The 19,696-nt window shown below is 42.4% G+C and overlaps 1 protein-coding gene across 5 annotated transcripts in view; it reads left to right on the forward strand.

Annotated features, from left to right (window-relative positions):
* The window catches only part of PPP6R1 (protein phosphatase 6 regulatory subunit 1), a 66,535-nt gene that overhangs the window by 23,379 nt on the left and 23,460 nt on the right, over positions 1-19,696 (forward strand). For all 5 annotated transcript variants that reach the window (XM_083162646.1, XM_083162643.1, XM_083162647.1 and 2 more), the window contains exons 5-13: positions 3,054-3,119; positions 7,518-7,630; positions 11,160-11,273; positions 12,891-13,059; positions 14,071-14,223; positions 15,035-15,169; positions 15,831-15,895; positions 17,027-17,142; positions 17,359-17,444. In XM_083162646.1, coding sequence (XP_083018772.1) covers positions 3,054-3,119; positions 7,518-7,630; positions 11,160-11,273; positions 12,891-13,059; positions 14,071-14,223; positions 15,035-15,169; positions 15,831-15,895; positions 17,027-17,142; positions 17,359-17,444 — 1,017 coding nt within the window. The remainder of the gene's footprint in view (positions 1-3,053; positions 3,120-7,517; positions 7,631-11,159; positions 11,274-12,890; positions 13,060-14,070; positions 14,224-15,034; positions 15,170-15,830; positions 15,896-17,026; positions 17,143-17,358; positions 17,445-19,696) is intronic.

Consider the following 19,696-nt stretch of genomic DNA (forward strand, 5'->3'; position numbering starts at 1 on the left):
GAATATAATCAATGAGAAACGGGACAGATTAATGTTGAACAAAGCATGCCAACATGTTATAGACGAGCATTGCAGCTGTATTGGCTTTACATCATGCTAGTACCATGTCTTCATGGTGTGTTGGACGTCTTGCTGTTTTCCTTCTCATTGACTGTTCATATTGTCAATCTGACATACACATTACACTTTACCAATCCTTCACCAGTTTCATTAACTGTGAATCTAGATATAGGCAGGCATGTGGTCTAGTGTTCCTTATAGGAACCGGGGCAGGCAGGGCGCTGCTGCACGGGGGGCATCGTCAAGGGGGCGGACCGAGACCGCCCAGAACAGTGACGATGGTGGGCCCACGTCACAAAAGGGCGGTCCCGGCCAGCATCGTCATTCAAGGGGGCAGGCCCGGCCGCACCGAAGGCTCTCCGCTGCCGGGGAAGCGTCGGGCACAGCTATATACTGCGGCGCCGGGCTTCCCCGATATCACGATAAGAGGAGGAGGCAGGCTGTTTTAGCGGGGCGCTGCCAGAGGGGCAGGGCGCATTTTTCCCTTTAAAAATCGGGCAGGGCGCAGCGCCCCGCTAAAACAGCCTAGCGGGAACACTATGGTCAGGATCCCGACAGTTAAAATACAGACAGCGGGATCCCGAGGGTCAGGAATCCAAACAGATCCTGAAGGTAAGTAATGACCTTGGGGTTAGGGTTAGGCTGTTGGGAGGGTGTTGGGGTAGAAATATTTACCACAAGTCCTCAGAATTCTGATGCTGGGATTTCATACCCAAACCAATGGGCAGCATGCACATAACATCAATGTTAAACTAGGACATTGACTAGCACCGATAAGCAGCCGCCAACTCACGATAACACATAGGATCAGAGATTTATTCCAGTTCCCATGTGTTCTTGTACTAGAGCATGTCCAATTTCAGCCTATAAAAACCTGCCTCTAATTGGATACCTTGAAAATAACAATTAGTCATTTATTGCAGTAATCAGGCCATTTTTTTATTGTATGAAAATGCATCCAGGCTAATTGGATACCCCATTAGTGTGCAGCCAAGAACAGCAGGAAACTTTTAACATGGCTAATTAAAGTAAATGCAACATGGAAATGAGCAGGTCTGGCGCTTCTTGAGTGTCTGTGTGTATTCAATGTGTCTGTACTGGATGTAAACAAAGAATAAATAAAAATGACAAAATACAGTAGTGCACACTGTAGTAAAATATGGCACTATTAAAAAAAAAATCATACTTGGGATTATATACAGGAATCGGGACTGTTGTCGCACTGATGTAATTAATGGTTGCATCAGTTATAGATGATGATCATCTGAGCTGCAAGTACATTATAGATTGTAAGCTTGCTAGCAGGACCCTCCTACCTTTGTCTGTTACTACCCAGTTTGTTTTATAATGGTTTCTTATTGTAAAGCGAAATGTAATCTGCTGCGCTATATAAGAAACTGTAACTAAATTATCATCCTTTTATTTATACGGCATCACAAGGGTTCCGCAGCGCCTGACAATACATAAATGAATGAAAAACAAGAAAATAACTAACTACAGTACAATGCAAATTAGGACAAGTCCATGGTAAATAAAGACCATCAGGGGACAGGACAATGCTGCAATTATCAGGGTGGCAGAGATATGTTCTATGAAAAGCACATGAGGAGTGAGGGCCCTGCTCGTGAGAGCTTACATTTTAAAGGGAAGGGGCAGACAGAGTCAGGTGGGATAGATACATCTCATCTATTCAAATAAGGATACATTTTCAATGTTTTATAATCAAATAATAATTTAGATAATTAAAACACTAGTTCTTAATAATTTATCAATAATTAGTATAAGCCAGTGGTTCCCAAACTGTGTGCCGTGGCACCCTGGGGTGCCTCAGGACACTTGCAGGGGTGCCCCGAGTTTGTGGTCAAGGACCAAATCAAATTATTTATGGTCAATGGAATATTCAGAACTAGTGCTGGTGGCTTCCAATCACAAAATATGTGGACAAACAGAATAAAATCCTGTCTTTCATAACATAACCGAACCTAAGAATCACATATAAACGCAATTTCTTAAATTTGTGACCTAGGGGTACCGTGAAAAAAGTTCTAATATTCTAGGGTGCCATGATTCTAATAAGTTTGGGAACCACTGGTATAAGCAGTTAAAAGGTCAATTAAGTACGTTTTTCAGCTTCCCAAAAGATATGGACTTTTCAATTGCGGGCTTTTTTTACCGCTTTAGGCTTTTTTTCACACACACACACACACACACACCACTTCACTTATTTTTTTTTATAGTTGAATTGGCAGCGGTCGAAAAAGTGACTAAAAAAACTCCCGCAATTTCGCCAAAAACATGTGGATTGACAAGTAATTTTACTAATCCATGTAATTTTCGACTGTGCCATTTCATTGACTAGTCAAAAAAAGGCACCTAATTGAATACCCCCCCTATAAATATTTCCAGTTGCAAAACCCAAGCTGGCTGCCTCACACTTTACATGCTCCTGAAATGAAAGTAACCATTAAATACCATATAAAGCAATGTGTTTCACAGAGCATCCATCCTGGTTTTACGGCTGGTTGTTGGAGAATGATCAGAAATGTCATGAAGTAGGTAGAGTAATGTGATCTCTAATGAGGATTGACAGGTCATGTGATTTAATTACTATGCAACCACTGAAGGACATTGTGTGAGAACTGTTCAATGCCTCTATATAATACCAATATAGTGAGATTTTATTTTAATAGTGCCATATTATACTAAAATGTTCATGATTATACATGATTATATATTTGGGTAACACAAGATTGAACACACCTGGATGCTCAGGAAGCACCAGATCAACCTATTTACATTTAACATGAGTATTGACGTGCCCAATGTTGACATTATGAGCATGTTGACATAATGGATGTCAGACATATATACCAGATCTGCATAAGATGCCTAAACAAGCATAGATTGTTGGTAGTTAAAGTACATGTGCTGTTTCGTGTAATTTATTATAACCTTTTTCCCCCCTCAGTAATTGTTTTGATTCATTTACACAGTGGCTTAATGAAGAAAAAATAGTTCAAAGACTGATTGAAATGATTCATCCTTCAAAGGATGATAATGTAAGTATATGATACCAATCCCTCTGTTTGGGGTGCTCCAGTAGTTGTTCTTGTTGTTCTAACATCAAACATGCATTTGTCCACGTCTAGCTAAGATTAGAGGTTTTATGGTTGCACTCATTTCTGTATTCCCAACTATACAAGTACTTGTTTCTGCATTTTGCACAAAGAAGGGGGGGATAATCTTTTTGGAAGTAGTCTTTGGCCCATGTCTCTTGCTAGAAAATATTTAGGGCAGTATTTAATGCTCCCGATTTCGTGTTTTTTTTTTTTTTCGGCAAATCAGGCTTTTTTCACTCCTTGCGGTGAATCTTTTTCGCTGAAAATCTAATTCACTCTATTCAATGTTCACTGTTCGCCCAAAGCGACCAGTGAATGTCGGCCAAGTTCTCCGTTTCATGCTTGCTGCAATACGCTGGTGTATTTTAATGGGGTTTTCACTGGGATTCGCCGAGAGTGTATTCAATGCTAGGATGGAGAACTGCTTTCAGCATGATTTTCGCCACGATTAACCGTTTTGCATTCGACATCTTTTAAGATGAACTGAAATGTGATCTTTTAAAAATAAAGGGTACTTTTTTTTATCTTTTTTTTTTTTTTTTTTTTTTTTTTTTCAAAAAATCTGTATTTTTTATTTTGTGAAGGGGCATGCTATTTTTATTTGTGTGCTTGCAGCACATGAATATATATTTAATTGCTAACAGGATACGCTGCACATGCCGAAAAAGGGCATTGAATACTGCCCTTAGAGGGAAAATGTGCAGCCACAAAATGCTGTGTGGTTTTTCTCAGCTGTGCTGAACATCATGGGGATTCTGGGTAACAGTTAAATTGTTGCAGAAGGTCTGGACTTCAATTGGCAATAAACTGGCGCAGTATTGATGTTCATATAATCATGACGCACATCCAGGGCTCAGGTCTGTCCAAGTCTCCAGAACCATCCAGGTCTCCATCTGTGAAGTTGAGCTTTCTATGGGGTGAATATGGCATGTCTTGTTTACGTGTGACCAAGCTCCAACAGTACAACTTCTTATAGTGTATTTGTCACATCTTGTAGCATTTGTTTATCGTGGCGCCAACAATGGGAGCCTCCATGTTGATTGCTGGCTTAACATCGGTGCCAGCAACAGTAGACATTGTGCACTGCTCTAGTACAGGGTTCTTCCCTTTGGTCTGCCTTGGCCTTAGCATTTTTTCATGTTCGCACATGGTTTTTCTATAATGCCTACTTTGCTTTTTTTTTGGGGGGGGGGGGGGGGGGTTTGCAATGATGGCATAGATTTACACGCTGTGTCCCTGGGGCTGACTGAGCAACTAGGTAGCAGATTTACCCTATGCAGGTAGCAGGTTTACAAAATGGCAGCAGGCTGTGACTAACGTCTACTAGGGTGCCCACCCCTATGGAGCTAAGAACAGCATAGGTTTACCCTCTGTGTCCCTTGGGCTGACCAAGCAACCATGAAGCAGATTGGGCCAAGACTAACGCAAATGGGATGCTGTCTCTTTAGTTGCTAGGGCACGCTGTAATAGCCTGTCGGGTCATGCACGCCTTGTGCAGCTGAGTGGCAGTTGTGTTTATTGTATAGCGGGCTTTGTGGCATCAATGAAGAGTAAAAGCTGGCGGAGGGGGAGATTCTGTGCTGTTTACAGAGAGCTTCGACTCTGCCATTGGCACCCAGAGGTGTCTCGGGACACTTACAGTGGTGCCCTGGATTGGTGGTCCAGGACCAATTAAAATAATTTATGTTCAATGAAATAGGCAAAACCAGTGCTGGTGGCTTCCAGTCATAAAATACCTTGACAAACAGAAGTAAATCTAGTTCCTTACCACAAAGGCTGACCCTATAAAAACAATTGACTTAATTTTAATATATTTATTTTTTCTAAATTTCTCAATAATAAACTTTTGAGTCTTGGGCAAAAAGTTTGCTCTATTCAACTAAAAAAGCCGTGAGCGATGGTGGGGCCAGGGGCTGCTGAACTGAGCTTACTGCGTGAAATGCTTTGAACATCTCTTCTGTATAGTAGAGTAGAGGCTTCTTTACCACTTTCCAGGGCAGTTTAGGGTCCAATGCAGTTTGTCTTTCTACAGTGAAGTGCGCTACAAGGTCATTAGTGGTTTAGCGTCCAATGCAGCTGAGAGCATAGAGTACTGTAGACGTGACAGTATGGAGAGAGTTAAGCAGGGTAGCCGAATATGATCACATCTGAACTGAGCTCATGGTGTGAAATTCTTTGCGAGCGTCTCTTCAGGATTTTTTTATTTTATTATAATAACAGTAATAGTGATTACTGTATAGTTTAATGAAGAAAAAAATGAAAGATTCATAGCCACCAATGTGCCTTAACCCGGATTTGAACCCAGGGTGCTTGCAATATAAAGTGTCATTTTAACCACTATGCCACATACACCAGGTCTAGGTTGGAGCCATTACATACACCTGTAGTGCCTGGCTTTAATTTGTGTAAGGCAGGTGGAACATTACTCGGGGCTTGTAGAATTTCATAATGTAGATTGTCCTGCGATATTATTGTATTAAAGGGACCTGCAATTACTATACTGTGTACTGGGCCATTTGTCAGGCCTTGCTACAGTACTTGTACATTGTATCCTGTAGTGCCATATCCATCTGCTGCTACCGAGCACTGTACTATAGTTTACATTAGTAAAGCAATCGACCACCCAGCTATGAAGCAGTGTAATTAGCTTTGGGATCCTCTTACGCCTTAAATGTTACTAAAAGGATCCAAAGGTGCTGGCCGATACGCTGAAAGAACGACCAGCACCTTGCTGGGATTCGCCACTGCAGATTCGGCTCTTTGAAAAGCCAAATATGCAGTCGTGATAATGTCCGAACATTTTTGGAATTAGCTGCAGTTTCCGAGGGGAAAAAAATGTGAATTCCTTGAAACAATCTTCAGGTCCGATGCGTAAAAACTGGGAATATTTCTGAGGATCCGAAATATCGTCCGGGATTAAATATTCCACTTAGGGCGCCTTAACGTGCGATTCCTATAGCACAGCTGAGATACCTGGATGGAGTGACTTCAGCACCGATGAGCATAGCCACATCTGTACATAGTGCAACACATGGCAAAAAAGAGACGGTAACAGCACTGGATGTGATGTTCTCAGATTAAAAGTGAATTGTGATGGGGGAAGTCATCTGAGGACAGGATATTAAAAACAAAAACAAAAAACCCGGCGTGGAGATTTGCTCTTCAATTAGCGAACTGAAAAGGGGATGTGGTAATTTCTATTGAAATTACTGCATCTTTTTTCATGCACCCCAGAGCAAGTCCAACGTCTAGTCAGGCTCAACAGCCCTGCCGCTAGTAGCCGATCCAATGGTTAACCACTATAAAATAAGAACATTAAGGTTGCTCAACATTCAATGTAGACCATTTTTGAATTAAAAAAATTACAATTCATTTAAACATTTTAAACCAGACTCTTTTGAATTGCAAAAATCTTATTTGGACTGCAAAAGTTTAATTATATTTTTTTAAAAGCATCGGGACTTACTCGGACATCCCGGCAGCATTCTCCCTGAGGAATAACTAAGGAATAAAAAGTTTCTGATTTAGCATAATTCGTCAGTAATTGCTCTCCTCTTGTGGCGCTGCAGCAACAGTATCCATACTCAGTGGCGAATGTGTTAAGTGTATGTGATAAGTGCTCTATTGTTTAGGTGCAATAACTACCAGTGCACAGCATGCAGACGTGGTGAGCAGGAAAGTGCTGTGTTTGGGTGCCGAAAATGGACTTTTTGTGTTGCGTGCCCTATTTTTAGTTGGGTTTAGCAGAAGTTTTTTGCAATTGATAACTTTAAAATTGGTAGGCGCCCAGTAATAGGGGAAAACCTTAATAATTTATGACTATGATAGTTTGTATCAAGGTTGTTATCCCCTATTTTTATTAGGAATTTGTGTAAATTTATTTTATTTTTCTAGATTTGTACCCGTATGTCTGTAAGAAGGCTTGCTCTACAATTTGGCCCTTAAAGTTTTGAATCACTTGCAATAATAATTCATAATTTGTTAGTATTGGGGTTTACATGATTTATGTATTTTTAGACGATTAAAAGATATTTAACCAAGATGTCAGCCTATTAACAGCGATATTTTTGAGGTGCTTGAGTAAAAAAATTTTGGTTTCAACTGTGGCCTTTTCTATGAAAATACTCATTTGGATGTACGGTATAAACATTTTTCATATTTTGTAAATAGAATTGAGAATGTATATTGGAACGTGTGCATTTCACTTTAAACTCCTAGCTCCATCTAGAGGTTGCTGGAAGTATCTTACCATGTAGTCACAAGGAATCACTGTTTCATACTGTGCTCTATAAATAAAGCAATTCATTCTGGTCTAACGCTTTCATGTCTCTGTTTCAGCAACATTCCAACGCTTCTCAGTCACTGTGTGATATTATCCGATTAAGCCGCGAGCAGATGATCCAGATTCAGGATAGCCCTGAACCTGACCAGTTATTGGCCACTCTGGAGAAGTAAGGCATGCATTTCCATGGACTACAATAAATCAAAAAGCATAGTCCACTATTGTCACCGCTTTCACATTGATTATTTTTACACCAGACGTTTGTGTGGTAAATGAATAGGTAACACTGCACAAATGTATTGTGTACTCTTCTCACTGTTCAGAAGTGTGTAGGAGGACACATCTGTATATGCACTAATTGGGATTTTACCAATACTGATTTTTTTTTTTTTTTTATCCTTTACCTTGGGATACTGAGCAAAGGGTTATAGAACTCCCAAGTTTTGCATAGTTATGCCTAAATTTGCCCCATTTTTGATATCCATATGTGTTTTGTTTCAGGCTATTCGTGTGACTGCAGCTGTAAAACACTAGTCTTTCATCTGCAAATACAGGCTATAGGCATGCTGCAAATCATTCTAATCAGCAGAATCTGCTTGTGCATCCTGTACGCCGAATGATGACCAGAAACATTTAGTGCCCGGCCTTTAGTAGAGTTGTCTGAGAACTGCTGGCCAGGCAACTCGTGGTACTTTGAATAAAATATACCCAGGATAATCTCATATTTTTAATGTCACTCATTTAGCAGTTTAACATGGCTGTAATTCTACAGGGAATATCAAGCATAAACCTAACTTTCAAAAGGCGTACAAGGCATTCGAGCACGTGTGTAACGCTTGAAAAATTAATTGGAGGAACGATAGATGTAGAGATCGTTCTGATCGGGTAAAGAGAAGTAGTAGACTGTCCATTAAGGAACACTGCATGCTGCTGCTGCATATCATGTGCAAAAGCAGTGAATGATACATGAGTGGCACTGCTCAGTGTAGTAAAGGGATGTATAATATAGAAAGGTAGATGTCTGCTTTTGTGCTCAGTAGTGAGCCTGGAATATGCTGGCCCCTTCAGAGAATGAGACAGTGGTGTCAACTTAGCCTGCAGGGAAAAATAGTATATACCTGTGTGTGTGTGTGTGTGTGTGTGTGTGTGTGTGTGTGTGTGTATGTATGTATATATGTATGTGTGTGTGTGTATGTGTATATATATATATATATATATATATATATATATATATATATATATATATATATATATATATATATATATATATATAGTAACTGGCACGAGTTCCCTCCAGCCGTTATAGTATCTACCCGGCAATATACCATTGCAGGTCCCCCTGTGACCCACCATAACCAATGGAATGGGAGTACTCTGGAGGTGGTCGGGACAGCCTATGCTTGTACCAAAGCGTGTGTGGAAGTCAGCAGGGTGATTCAGGGGGGAGGGGCATAATTAAAGCCGCATTGGCCTGTAGCCAGAATAGGGAAGGTGGGACATAATTTAAATGTCAAGGTGGAAGCAGAATGTTGCACTGAGCATCACTTTTTGGTGTAACTGCAGCAATAGTGTATGAGGACACATCTGTATGTGCAGCACAGTTATACTGTACAGATACAGAGCCTCTCTTCTTGCCAGCGGCTGGTGATAGAATCGCCAACCACCAGCCCCCAGAAGGGGATGCGCGTGCACAAGATCCTTGCGTGTCCCCTTCCAACGGAGCTCCCCAGTCACTGCCCGCATCCCCCTCTAATCCTGCCTGTCTCCCTGAAGCGGAGACAGGCAGGGTTTCCGCTCCCCGCTGCATGACTGGGATGCGCATGAGTGTGAGACGCTCACGCGTCCCAGTCAGATGGAGTGCCTCTCCACCAGCGATCGCCAGCGGGGACAATCTGGCGATTCCCGGCGCTGCATGAGAGGCGCTCCATCTGTATGTCCTTAGCGCTCCAAGGGCCAAATACAAACCTGTTAGCAAGGCTGCAATTTTTGCAGATGGACAAAACCATGCTGCACTGCAGGTGGGGCAGACGTAACCTGTGCAGAGTAGGAGGTCTGAATAAGACCCCCAAGTCTCTACACAAGACCCCCAAGTCTCTACTCTGCAGTGATTATCTTGATATGCTAGACTGTGCGACTAAAGGGGGTATTCAATCTCCTGCCGCTATTTCCGTTCGAGGGAAATGGCAGCAGGGCCCTATTCAATGTGGTTTTTCCCGGCTGCATTGAACAGGAATCTCGAAAGAACGGGCCCGACTTTAGAAGCAGTCGGGCTTTTTCTGCCGAACGGACATGGATTGGCGAGCTCCTGGCCGCAGCTCTACGATCCACAGCTGTATCTCGTGGCCACGCCCCCTTTTCAGTGTTGACTATCCCCCAAGTGTGTATACGAAGTTCCATGGAGGACTTTTTTCCATTGGTCTTCAAATAAGTGTCACATATCCGATTAATCAGTGCAGTCTATGGGGTGGTTTTGTCCCATCATATTGTGACAAATATGCACACTTGATAAAAAAAAATAATTCAAAAATGACATAATTCGATTTGCTCACACCTGGCATCTCACACTGCATGCAGAGTTGAGGCTAGGGGTATGTGGACACATCTGTGGTTAGCATTACTGCTTTAAGAACTGTTAATAAATGTATTGAGACATATCCATGTACTGCCACACAGACAAACATTCTCTGTATGTCATGGAATAAAGAGTGGAAATATTGTCATTGACTAGTACAGTGGTTCTCAAATGCTGTCCTCAAGGCACCCTAACAGTCCAGGTTTTAAGGATGTCCATGCTTAGGCACAGATGATTTCATTAACACCTCAGTCTTGATTATACCATCTATGCAAAACCTGTACTGTTGGGGGTGCCACAAGGACTGCCTTTGGTAACCATTGGACTAGTATGCTGCTCTTTTTATTTCTTTTTTTGACAACTCACTAGAAGAATTGAAGTATTCAGTCTGTGTCCAGTCTGTTAATTTTTGTTCTCTTAAGGCCCCCATACACTGGGCTGATTTGTCCTAAGGAAAAGTCGGACCAGTTTGCCCTTGAGAGCCCCCCCCCGCAGCTCCCCAGGAGGCTCACATGCAAATCGGAGCTTGATGTGCCATTTTTACATGCAATTTATTGCATGTAATCCCAGGGAGCTGCTGTGGGGTCCGGGCAGCTCGTAGTGGTGGGCAGCGGGGTCTGTCCGAGCTGCAGCGGCGCTAGGAACTTGATTGGTTTCTCTCAGCCAATCAATGTCCGGCCAGTAATTTAAAAATATTCAGCAGCCGCATCTCGCCCCGCCGCATAGGTGCACCGCTGGCACACACCTAGGATCAGACCTGACACATCGCAGGTGCTAAAAAGCACCCGCGATGTGCCACTGATGGGTCAGATTGCGAGACATCTGATTGTCCCGCTGGTGCTACCACAGGGTCCGATGCGCATGGGGCCGTGCATCGGACCCGACGGCATGTCACACACAGCTGATTTGGTCCGATTTCACTGCCCGATCCATTTGAATCGGACCAAATCATCTCTGTATGGGGGCCTTTAGCGTGGGCTTCCCTTTGTGCCTTTGTATTTGTGCAGTGTCACCTTTCTGTTCAGTTTATGTTTTTTTTTTTCTTTTGTGATATGAATGTTTGTTTGTAATTGTGCTTTCAGTAGGGTTTTTTTTTTTTCTCAACAAAACATTTTTCTTTAAAAAGACAGGAAACTATTGAGCTGCTCCTGGGTAACATGTTTAAAGGAGAACACAATGAGTCTGTGATTGTTAATGGTATCCAAGTGCTTTTGACCTTACTGGAGCCACGAAGACTGAGGTAGGTCCTGAGCCCACTACCAAAGCAATGTATTCATCTGAGATTTTCATTACAAGTCATTGTTTCTGATTGCCAGAGCACTCCTAGATTTACAAAATCTGTTCATTTCACTCTATCCTCAGTGGCATGTGGGTGCGGCCCACACCAGTCGGTTCTTGTCGGGGGGTCACCAAAATTCCAACTCATCTACAGTGACAGGAGCTGTGTGCTGCAAGTGTCGCATTCTTCTGCAGCATGCAGCTCCTGTTAGAGGAGGAGTCAGCGGGACAAACCTCCCAAACTGATGCAATCTGGGGCAGCTTGTAAAGACACACCCATTTCCAGCTAGGCCACGCCAATCTGCTTGCTGATGCCCATAATTTCCTGCAAGGCCTCGCTCCTTTATGATGAGTCTTTTCTCTTTTTAGACTAATGCCTTTGGCACGTGTTAGGTGCCTCACTAGGTGTCCGTAACATCTGTCTGTCCTTGGTAATCCACATGGTTCTACCCATTTTAAAATAATGGTCCTTTCTCATACGCTCTTTTCCAAGCCATGAGATTTATCTTTTCTACTAGTCTGTGCTTCGATCTTGTCTTCTTCATGAGTAAGTGTGCTTTTAGGGTGAGATCAGGCCTCGAGTGGGGTGAGTTCCACTACCTTTTTGCTGGTGTTTTTATGTTGTTGCAACAAACCTTTCCATAAGTGAGTGTGTGTGTGTGTGTGTGATATATATATATATATATATATATATATATATATATATATATATATATATATATATATATATATATATATATATATATATATATATATATATATATATATATATATATATATATATATACTTGTGTGTTGGCCGGCACTCCCAGACGCTGGTCCAGACTGTTCCTGACCCGGTGCCTTCCAGCGTGGACCCGTGGGTCCCAAATACAGGGTGTTTGGAGAAACAGGCGGCACTCTCGGATTTAGTGAAAAGCGTGAAAACAGATTTATTGTTGGAACAATAAATCTGTTTTCACGCTTTTCACTAAATCCGAGAGTGCCGCCTGTTTCTCCAAACACCCTGTATTTGGGACCCACGGGTCCACGCTGGAAGGCACCGGGTCAGGAACAGTCTGGACCAGCGTCTGGGAGTGCCGGCCAACACACAAGTATATATATATATATATATATATATATATATATATATATATATATATATATATCTATCTCACACACACACACACACACACACACACACACACACACACACACTCACTTATGGAAAGGTTTGTTGCAACAACATAAAAACACCAGCAAAAAGGTAGTGGAACTCACCCCACTCGAGATTTGATTTGGAATTTGTGGTTCTCAACAATTTAAAACTATTAAAAAAAAAAAATATTGATTTGGTGGTTTATTTTATCAACGTCAGAAACTTTGCAATACTAAAAACAAATTGGTTTCAAAATCAGTGTCAAAGATCTTTTTCTGCCACTCTACCTTGAAATGATACTTAGAAAGTTTGGCTGCTTAGTATAACTTTCTTTGTATTCCATTTCACAATACCTATTTGTATTTATTAACATTTGACAAACTTTTATATAAATGTATAAATAGCTGATATTTCATTGCCACTTTGTGGTTTCTTGTTCAGGGCTGAACTGGGTGGACTGAGTGGGTTCTACTGTAACTTGGAGGGTCAGCTGGAAATCAACCCTCCTGGTTTAGATGCAATGTCCAATACCCAAGCCAGCTTAGGCACACTGTTGGCCATCAAGGAGCATTTAAAAGAATTCCATGAACTCCTCCTTGATCCACCTAAGGTACAATTACATAATTCCATTCATTGGTTTTTAGTCTTTCGTTTGTTATTTTTAGTTTCTGTATTCACATATTTGAACCATTATGCCATGGAGAAATAAAGCTTTAAAAAAAAAAAAAAATGCACTGACTTTGGCACATGCCCATAATAATTCTGAGGCATACTAGGAATGTACAGTCTCATAGTGGTATCTTGCATTTTGTGTGAGAAATGATTTGGTTGCTATGAGCAACCTCGCCGCTCTTCCTTTTTTAGAAGTTTTAGTAAATGTACCCCTTAGAAGCTATGATGTATAGCCACAATCAACAGGCATGTTCAGCTTAGGGTTTGGGGGGACGTTACTGATGCTCGGGAGCGGCCATTGTTAACAACATTGAGTGCTGCTCCTGATACAATGAAAAATGTCCCTTGCAAAATGGCCACTGCCTCACTAACGCAATAACTGTCTGCGGTGAGGGAGCAGCCATTTCTGTGAGGGGCATTTAGAATAACAGGAGGACTGTAGACAGGAAGATCTGCTGGTCTTGGCAGTCCGACTGCAGAGCAGTAACAGACCAGGCAATGGCGGCGGTCCCATTAACAGAACAGCAGTAGCCCCCGCAGACTCTCGGGCCCAAACTTACCAAGCATCTCCAAGCCACCGCAGGGTCTGCGGAGCTGTTTTTACACCACTTGATAATCACTCAGAAGAGCTTCCGAGCGATATATTTTAAAAAGCTGTTTAGTGTGTATGAGGCTTTAGTGTGCCTTCAGGACTGAAGTCTAGAAACTACAGGACTATTGTCTAACTATTGTATCTGCCAAATGGGAAAGAGTGTGTTAAATTTCCCAAGCCCTACAATCATAGTATTTTTAGGTTTCCACTGTGTTCTTAGTTTGTAACTTACTGATGATGGACTCCGGAAAAACACTCTAAAAGCAACCGGACAGGATGAATACAAGATCATACAACAACAATTATCCATGAAACCCCACGATTTTTTTTAATATAGTGTTCTATTTATTTTTGTAGAAAGAAAGCTTGCAGACGACGTGGGGTATACTTGATCCACCGTTAGGAAATACTCGTCTCCATGTGGTGAAATTGCTTGCTAGTGCAATTAACACAAACAATATGGATTTAAACCAAGAACTGATTGAGTTAGATTCAGTCAACACCATGCTGGTAAGTTATTCTTAGTATAAAAGTTCAAGCTGCAAGGAAATGATAGGAGTATGCAAAAAGTATGCAACAAATAAAGTATGTGAATAGGTCTCTTTCAGTGTGTGTTTATTCTCTCTCACTCTGTGTGTGTGTGTGTGTGTGTGTGTGTGTGTGTGTGTGTGTGTGCGCACGTGCGTGCATATATTTATGTAAGCACATGTACATGACCTATCTGTACTGTGGTGTAGGGGCATGTATTCCCACTAATACATTCATTGTAATGGAGGAGCCGCCGACCTCAGAAAGATATGCTGTACACAGAAACAATATGAGGACACACCTGCGTATGTGTATGTATGGTGTATATATATTTTATATCAAGTGGCTCCAGATATTGTCTGGGGTTAGTGGTAGGCTTGCCATGTTTTGTGTGATATAACCTTAAATAATATACAGTGAAGTCCAAATTCAAGAAAGGTTTATTAAAAGTGCTTCTTTCATAAAATCAATGTTCTCATTCCATAGTGTCAAATACGTGGTCCTCCATAAACTATATTGAATCTAAAAGCAATGATCTCCGCAAAATAATTGCAATAGTAATGAGATACAGAATAGGCAGAATATCTATATATTATGCCTATTATGTATTTGATTATTATTGCAATTATTTTGCTGAGATTGCTGATGGTGATATAACAGAAATATTGAAATGTTGGTAGCCCCAATAGACGTGTGTGTGTGTGTGTGTGTGTGTGTGTGTGTGTGTATATATGTATATACTTGCGTTAGCCGCATCTTTTCATGATTACAGTTTGTATGCTTTTCCTTTCAGAATCTGTACTTCAAGTACATGTACAACAACTTCCTGCATTCCCAAGTCGAGGTTTGCATCAACACCATTTTAAATTCAACGCCCATTGAAGAAGCCAATGAGAGCGATCTGCCGGAGAATATGCTTGTCAAATATGTAAGAATAATTTAAGAATCATGACTTGTGTGGTGGATAAGCAATGTTAAGGGAATGGCACAAGAGCACAGGCAAATGACTTAAGGCCAGATTCAGAGGCGTATGCTGCGGCGTACGCTCTTCCGTAGGGGTTGCGGAGCGATAATATACAAATGGTAGTTTTGGCTTGGCCCTGGTGTACTAGTGTGTGATCACAGAGACCCTCTCTTTCTGCACTGATGATTCTTTGCTCTCCACCATCGTTTGCACCATCAACACCAGCCTTATGGCAAGTGCAGTTTCTCAGTGTGAAAGTGGAATCTGTAAATGCAGCTATGTGTCTGAGAGCACAGCCGCTTCCACTGATATGCCCGTGTCACGCCCATAAGACTTTCATTCCAGGAATGCCTGCTCATTTTGCCACCTTATTTCTGGTACACTCCAGGTAACGCATGCACTACCTGGATTTTCTGAATTATTTGCACATGCGTAGTAGCAAGCACTGACTCCACTGCATGTACATCGTCATTTCATGCAGTGTATGTACACCTCTAACTCAGGCTGTAAATGAGATACCACCGGAGAATGGTGCGGAGTATATGAAAGTGAAAACATTGGGTGTGAGGGCTTCATATTATAATAATCTCTTGAATGGAATTATTTACTTCTGTCTGTCTGTCAGATTTTACAGAAATGCCTCCTGGTGCATAGGATACTTTCAGCATGGGAAGATAATGAGCGAGAACAGTAAGTATTAAATCTAATGTATTCTATTCTTATTGGGATGTTTAGTTTTTGTAGACCATCTCTGGTTGCTGATGAAAACAGGACACTGAGCGATATATTGCACCGTGTGTACACAGCTTCAGACTTAAACCTAATTTAATAAGGACCTTTTGCCATTGTTGCTGCCCCTGTGAGTGCATTATCCAATAGTTCCTTGCATATGCCCCTATGTGTATAAAATGTTTATGAAACTAATGTATTTTGTATTTTGACTCGGGTTCGTTGTATAACTGTGCAAATCCAGAATACTTCTGATCCTGAACAATTCAGATATGGGATACTCAACCTGTATACAGAGGAAACACTTCTTTATTGAGCAAGCAATGTAGTTTTAACACTCCTTCTGCTTTTTGCCAGTTGTGGCTATTTATCGTGGATTGAGCAGCAGCATATAAGGAAGAACCCATCTGTATCTCAGTAGTGTCTCTAGAGGGAAACATTAGAAAACGTACAGTATCTCATGTACAGATTGAACTATGGAAAACAGCATGGCAGAACACTGGTATTAATGAAATCCGTGTTCTTCCTAAGGGATGCAGTTACAATCCCGGCGGTCGGGATCCCGGCGTTCAGAATCCCGACGCCGGAATCCCGACCGCCGAAATGCACATTCTCCTTCCGTGGGTGTCCACGACACCCCTGGAGGGAGAATAAATTAGTGTGCCGAGCGTAGCGAGGCACCGGGCCCGCTGCGAGCCCGCAAGGGGGGGGGGGGGGCGATCCACCTCCCCCCCCTTGTCGGCATTTCGGCTGTCGGGATTCCGGCGTCGGGATTCTGAACGCCGGGATCCCGACCGCCGGGATTCAATACTGAATCCCTTCCTAAACAGTTGCAGACATTCACTGTTGTAAATGAGAGGGGGTATTACAGGGTATTGCTATAGTGATGCACTTTGCTGATTGATTGGAGATGTATTTGTTATTAGCGTGTGATAAATGATGGTCTGAATCTGCAGAAAGGTGGAATTACTGCCAGCATGGAAATAAAGGTTCCGTAAATATGTCATGGCTGCTTATGCATTAATAAACCACCTATATGTCGCCAATTTGCAGTTCTGGCTACACTCTTATGTGAAAACGTCAATATTTTAGGTCAGAAGGAGGACGGAGGAAAGGCTTTATGGGCCATCTCACCAAAATAGCTAATTCACTGGTGCACAGTTCAGAAAAAGGACCCAATGCTTCGCTCATCGCCCAGCTAATTAAAGGTAATGTCCAGCTTTTACTTGCAATAAAACGGGTTGATGCACAATGATTTTTTTTAAATTTGATCTGAAGTGTGTTGTGTAAGTGAAGCTGGACGACTAGGTTATTTAAGCAACACAGCCTTTGTTTCGATGCAATAATTGAATACAGATCTTTCCATCTATCGCCATGTAGAGCAATGGGAAACGAGTTAATGTTGACGTTGTGTACATTCACAGAGCTCCCAGAAGAACAACAAGAGCAGTGGGATACCTTCATTTCTGGATCTCTCTCCGAGACGAACAAGAAGAACACAGTAGACCTGGTAGGAGTTTATAGATAACCCAAATTGGTGCAATGCGGAGGGGATTGGTTTGTAGCTCTGCTAAGAATTACAATTCCCTCAATAAAAACATATAGGGGGAGAGACTAGGAGGAGAAGGGAGTCCTGCTGTTGCCTGCCATTGCCACCATTAAGTCATTCCCAGGATTTAGAGGTTTTCAATCCTGTATCCTGGGATAGAAAAAATGGCTTATATTAGCCTCCTTTATAGGTAGCAAATATATAAAATACAACATTTAATGAAACCTAATGCAAGTAAAGATAAAGGGTGATTGCAATTGCAATAGAATTGTGCATATATTTCAAATATGCCATATATATATATATATATATCTCTATATCTATATCTATATATCTATATCTATATATATATATATATATCAATTAGGTCATAGGACTAGAACTCCCACTATTAGTCTCTGAAACTAATGAAGCCGGGTGTCCTTGCCCAGGGATACGCGTACAGTCTTACAGTATATCCAAGTTCTGCCATTTACTTGGATTTTCCACATCATTTATGGTTTGGAACCATCGATGGTCTGAGCTATCATTGGCATTATTTGGACTCCAATTACACTCCACCAGAACCATTCGCCTGCAAGATATAGACACCTAGTGGATTGGCCGCTACAATTTACCATTGTTGTATATATTTTCAAAGGGACAAATTTGAATACTATCCAAAAACTCTGGGTAATGATTTAAATCTGTTTTAGTGAGTAATTGTGAGTTCATGATCTATTTTAAGAAGTCCAAGATCTTGTGGCATATTCTAAATTTGTGCACAATTATATGCAATTGTAATCCGATTTTACCTATTTTTACTTCTATTATGGGTACTTGTGTAGTTTCACGGCGGCAGCCTAAGCTACGTTGTCAGCGTAGCCCAGTGGCTGCCTAGCGTAGTCAGCGTAGTGTCCCCGCGAAGGCCCTGCATAGTGTCCCCGTCAGGCAGAGTAGTCACCGTACTGTCCCAGCGAGCTGCAGCTATGTCCCTAGCAAGCCTAGTGAGCTTCTCTCACACAGCGCCGGTAACCGCCAGATCCCCTGCGCTGGCGGACAGGCAATCATGCGGGCGCTGGCGGAGAGGCGCTCCATCTGCGTCTCAGACACTTGTGCGTCTCAGTATTTCTTGCGGCAGGGTACAGCAACCCTGCCCGTGTCCGCTTCAGGGAGACGGGGTTAGGGGTTCGGTAGCACATGCATCTCGTGCACAAAGGGGGGTGCGGGCGCAAGTGCGTCTCATGCACAATAAAGGGGGAATTTGCCAGTGCTCCATGTTACATACTGGCAAATGCCTCCTCATCAAGCCCGCACTATTCATGCCAGCCCAAAGCGTGGCAAGTGGAAGTGGACGCGTTACGCGTCCTCCCGACCTGTTCATACCCCCACTATCCACGTTGACGTGGAGTTGATTTTATAAAGTGTGGCGAGCACACCGAGCCCGAAGCGTCGCGAGCGGACGCGGATTACTTGACGTGTATTCTGCGTCCCCTTGCGGGGCTCGCTACACTCGCCACGCTTTTGGGTATGAACCCCAGTGTCTGGGTTCAAGAAATTGTGGCAGTGATTGACGCGCGCCTGATGGTAACCCGTCTGCACAAGTTGTTGTGTGTTGTAAGTGCGCCAACAGTCTTGATTATATGGTGGTACCCGGTTCATTATGCTTCTGGATGGCGGACATCACTGGTGTTATAAAACATTCACCTGTCTCGGGATATGCCACTAAAGAGCCACTGCTGAGACCGAACATGGTTTTTGCGCTGGACAAATAAACTTTCACCAACCTCAACAATTTTGCCAGGCCTGCCAATCCGGCGTTGGAGCTGCGATCAAATCAAGGGTGCACGCATCCCGCATAAGGTTGTTATAAGTCACAGCGTTTTATTTTGGAAATCCTAAGGTGGCGCTCACAAAATGTAATGCTTGTCAGCTCGTCTGCCCAAGAAAATATGAAGCGCAGAAGGGTCATAAATGTCAGCTGACATCCGCGAAACCATTGTGCGGACTGGACACCGACCTTCTTACCACAGCTTCTTATGTGGCAGCGCCACATCCGCTCCTTTACATATAGCCTCATAGGATGCCCGTTGACACAGGTCTGTGTCTCTGGCAGCAAGTGGTGGTGTTGTAAAAATTCAACCGACTCCTCCTCCGTTTCTGGCAGGTTAAAGATGGTTAATGCTTCGGCAGCCATAACTGACACAATGAAATTCCAGAATGCTGGTAACAGA

Source organism: Crinia signifera, chromosome 19 (assembly GCF_055691185.1).
Source record: "Crinia signifera chromosome 19, ASM5569118v1, whole genome shotgun sequence".
In the NCBI taxonomy this organism is placed as follows: Eukaryota; Metazoa; Chordata; class Amphibia; order Anura; family Myobatrachidae; genus Crinia; species Crinia signifera.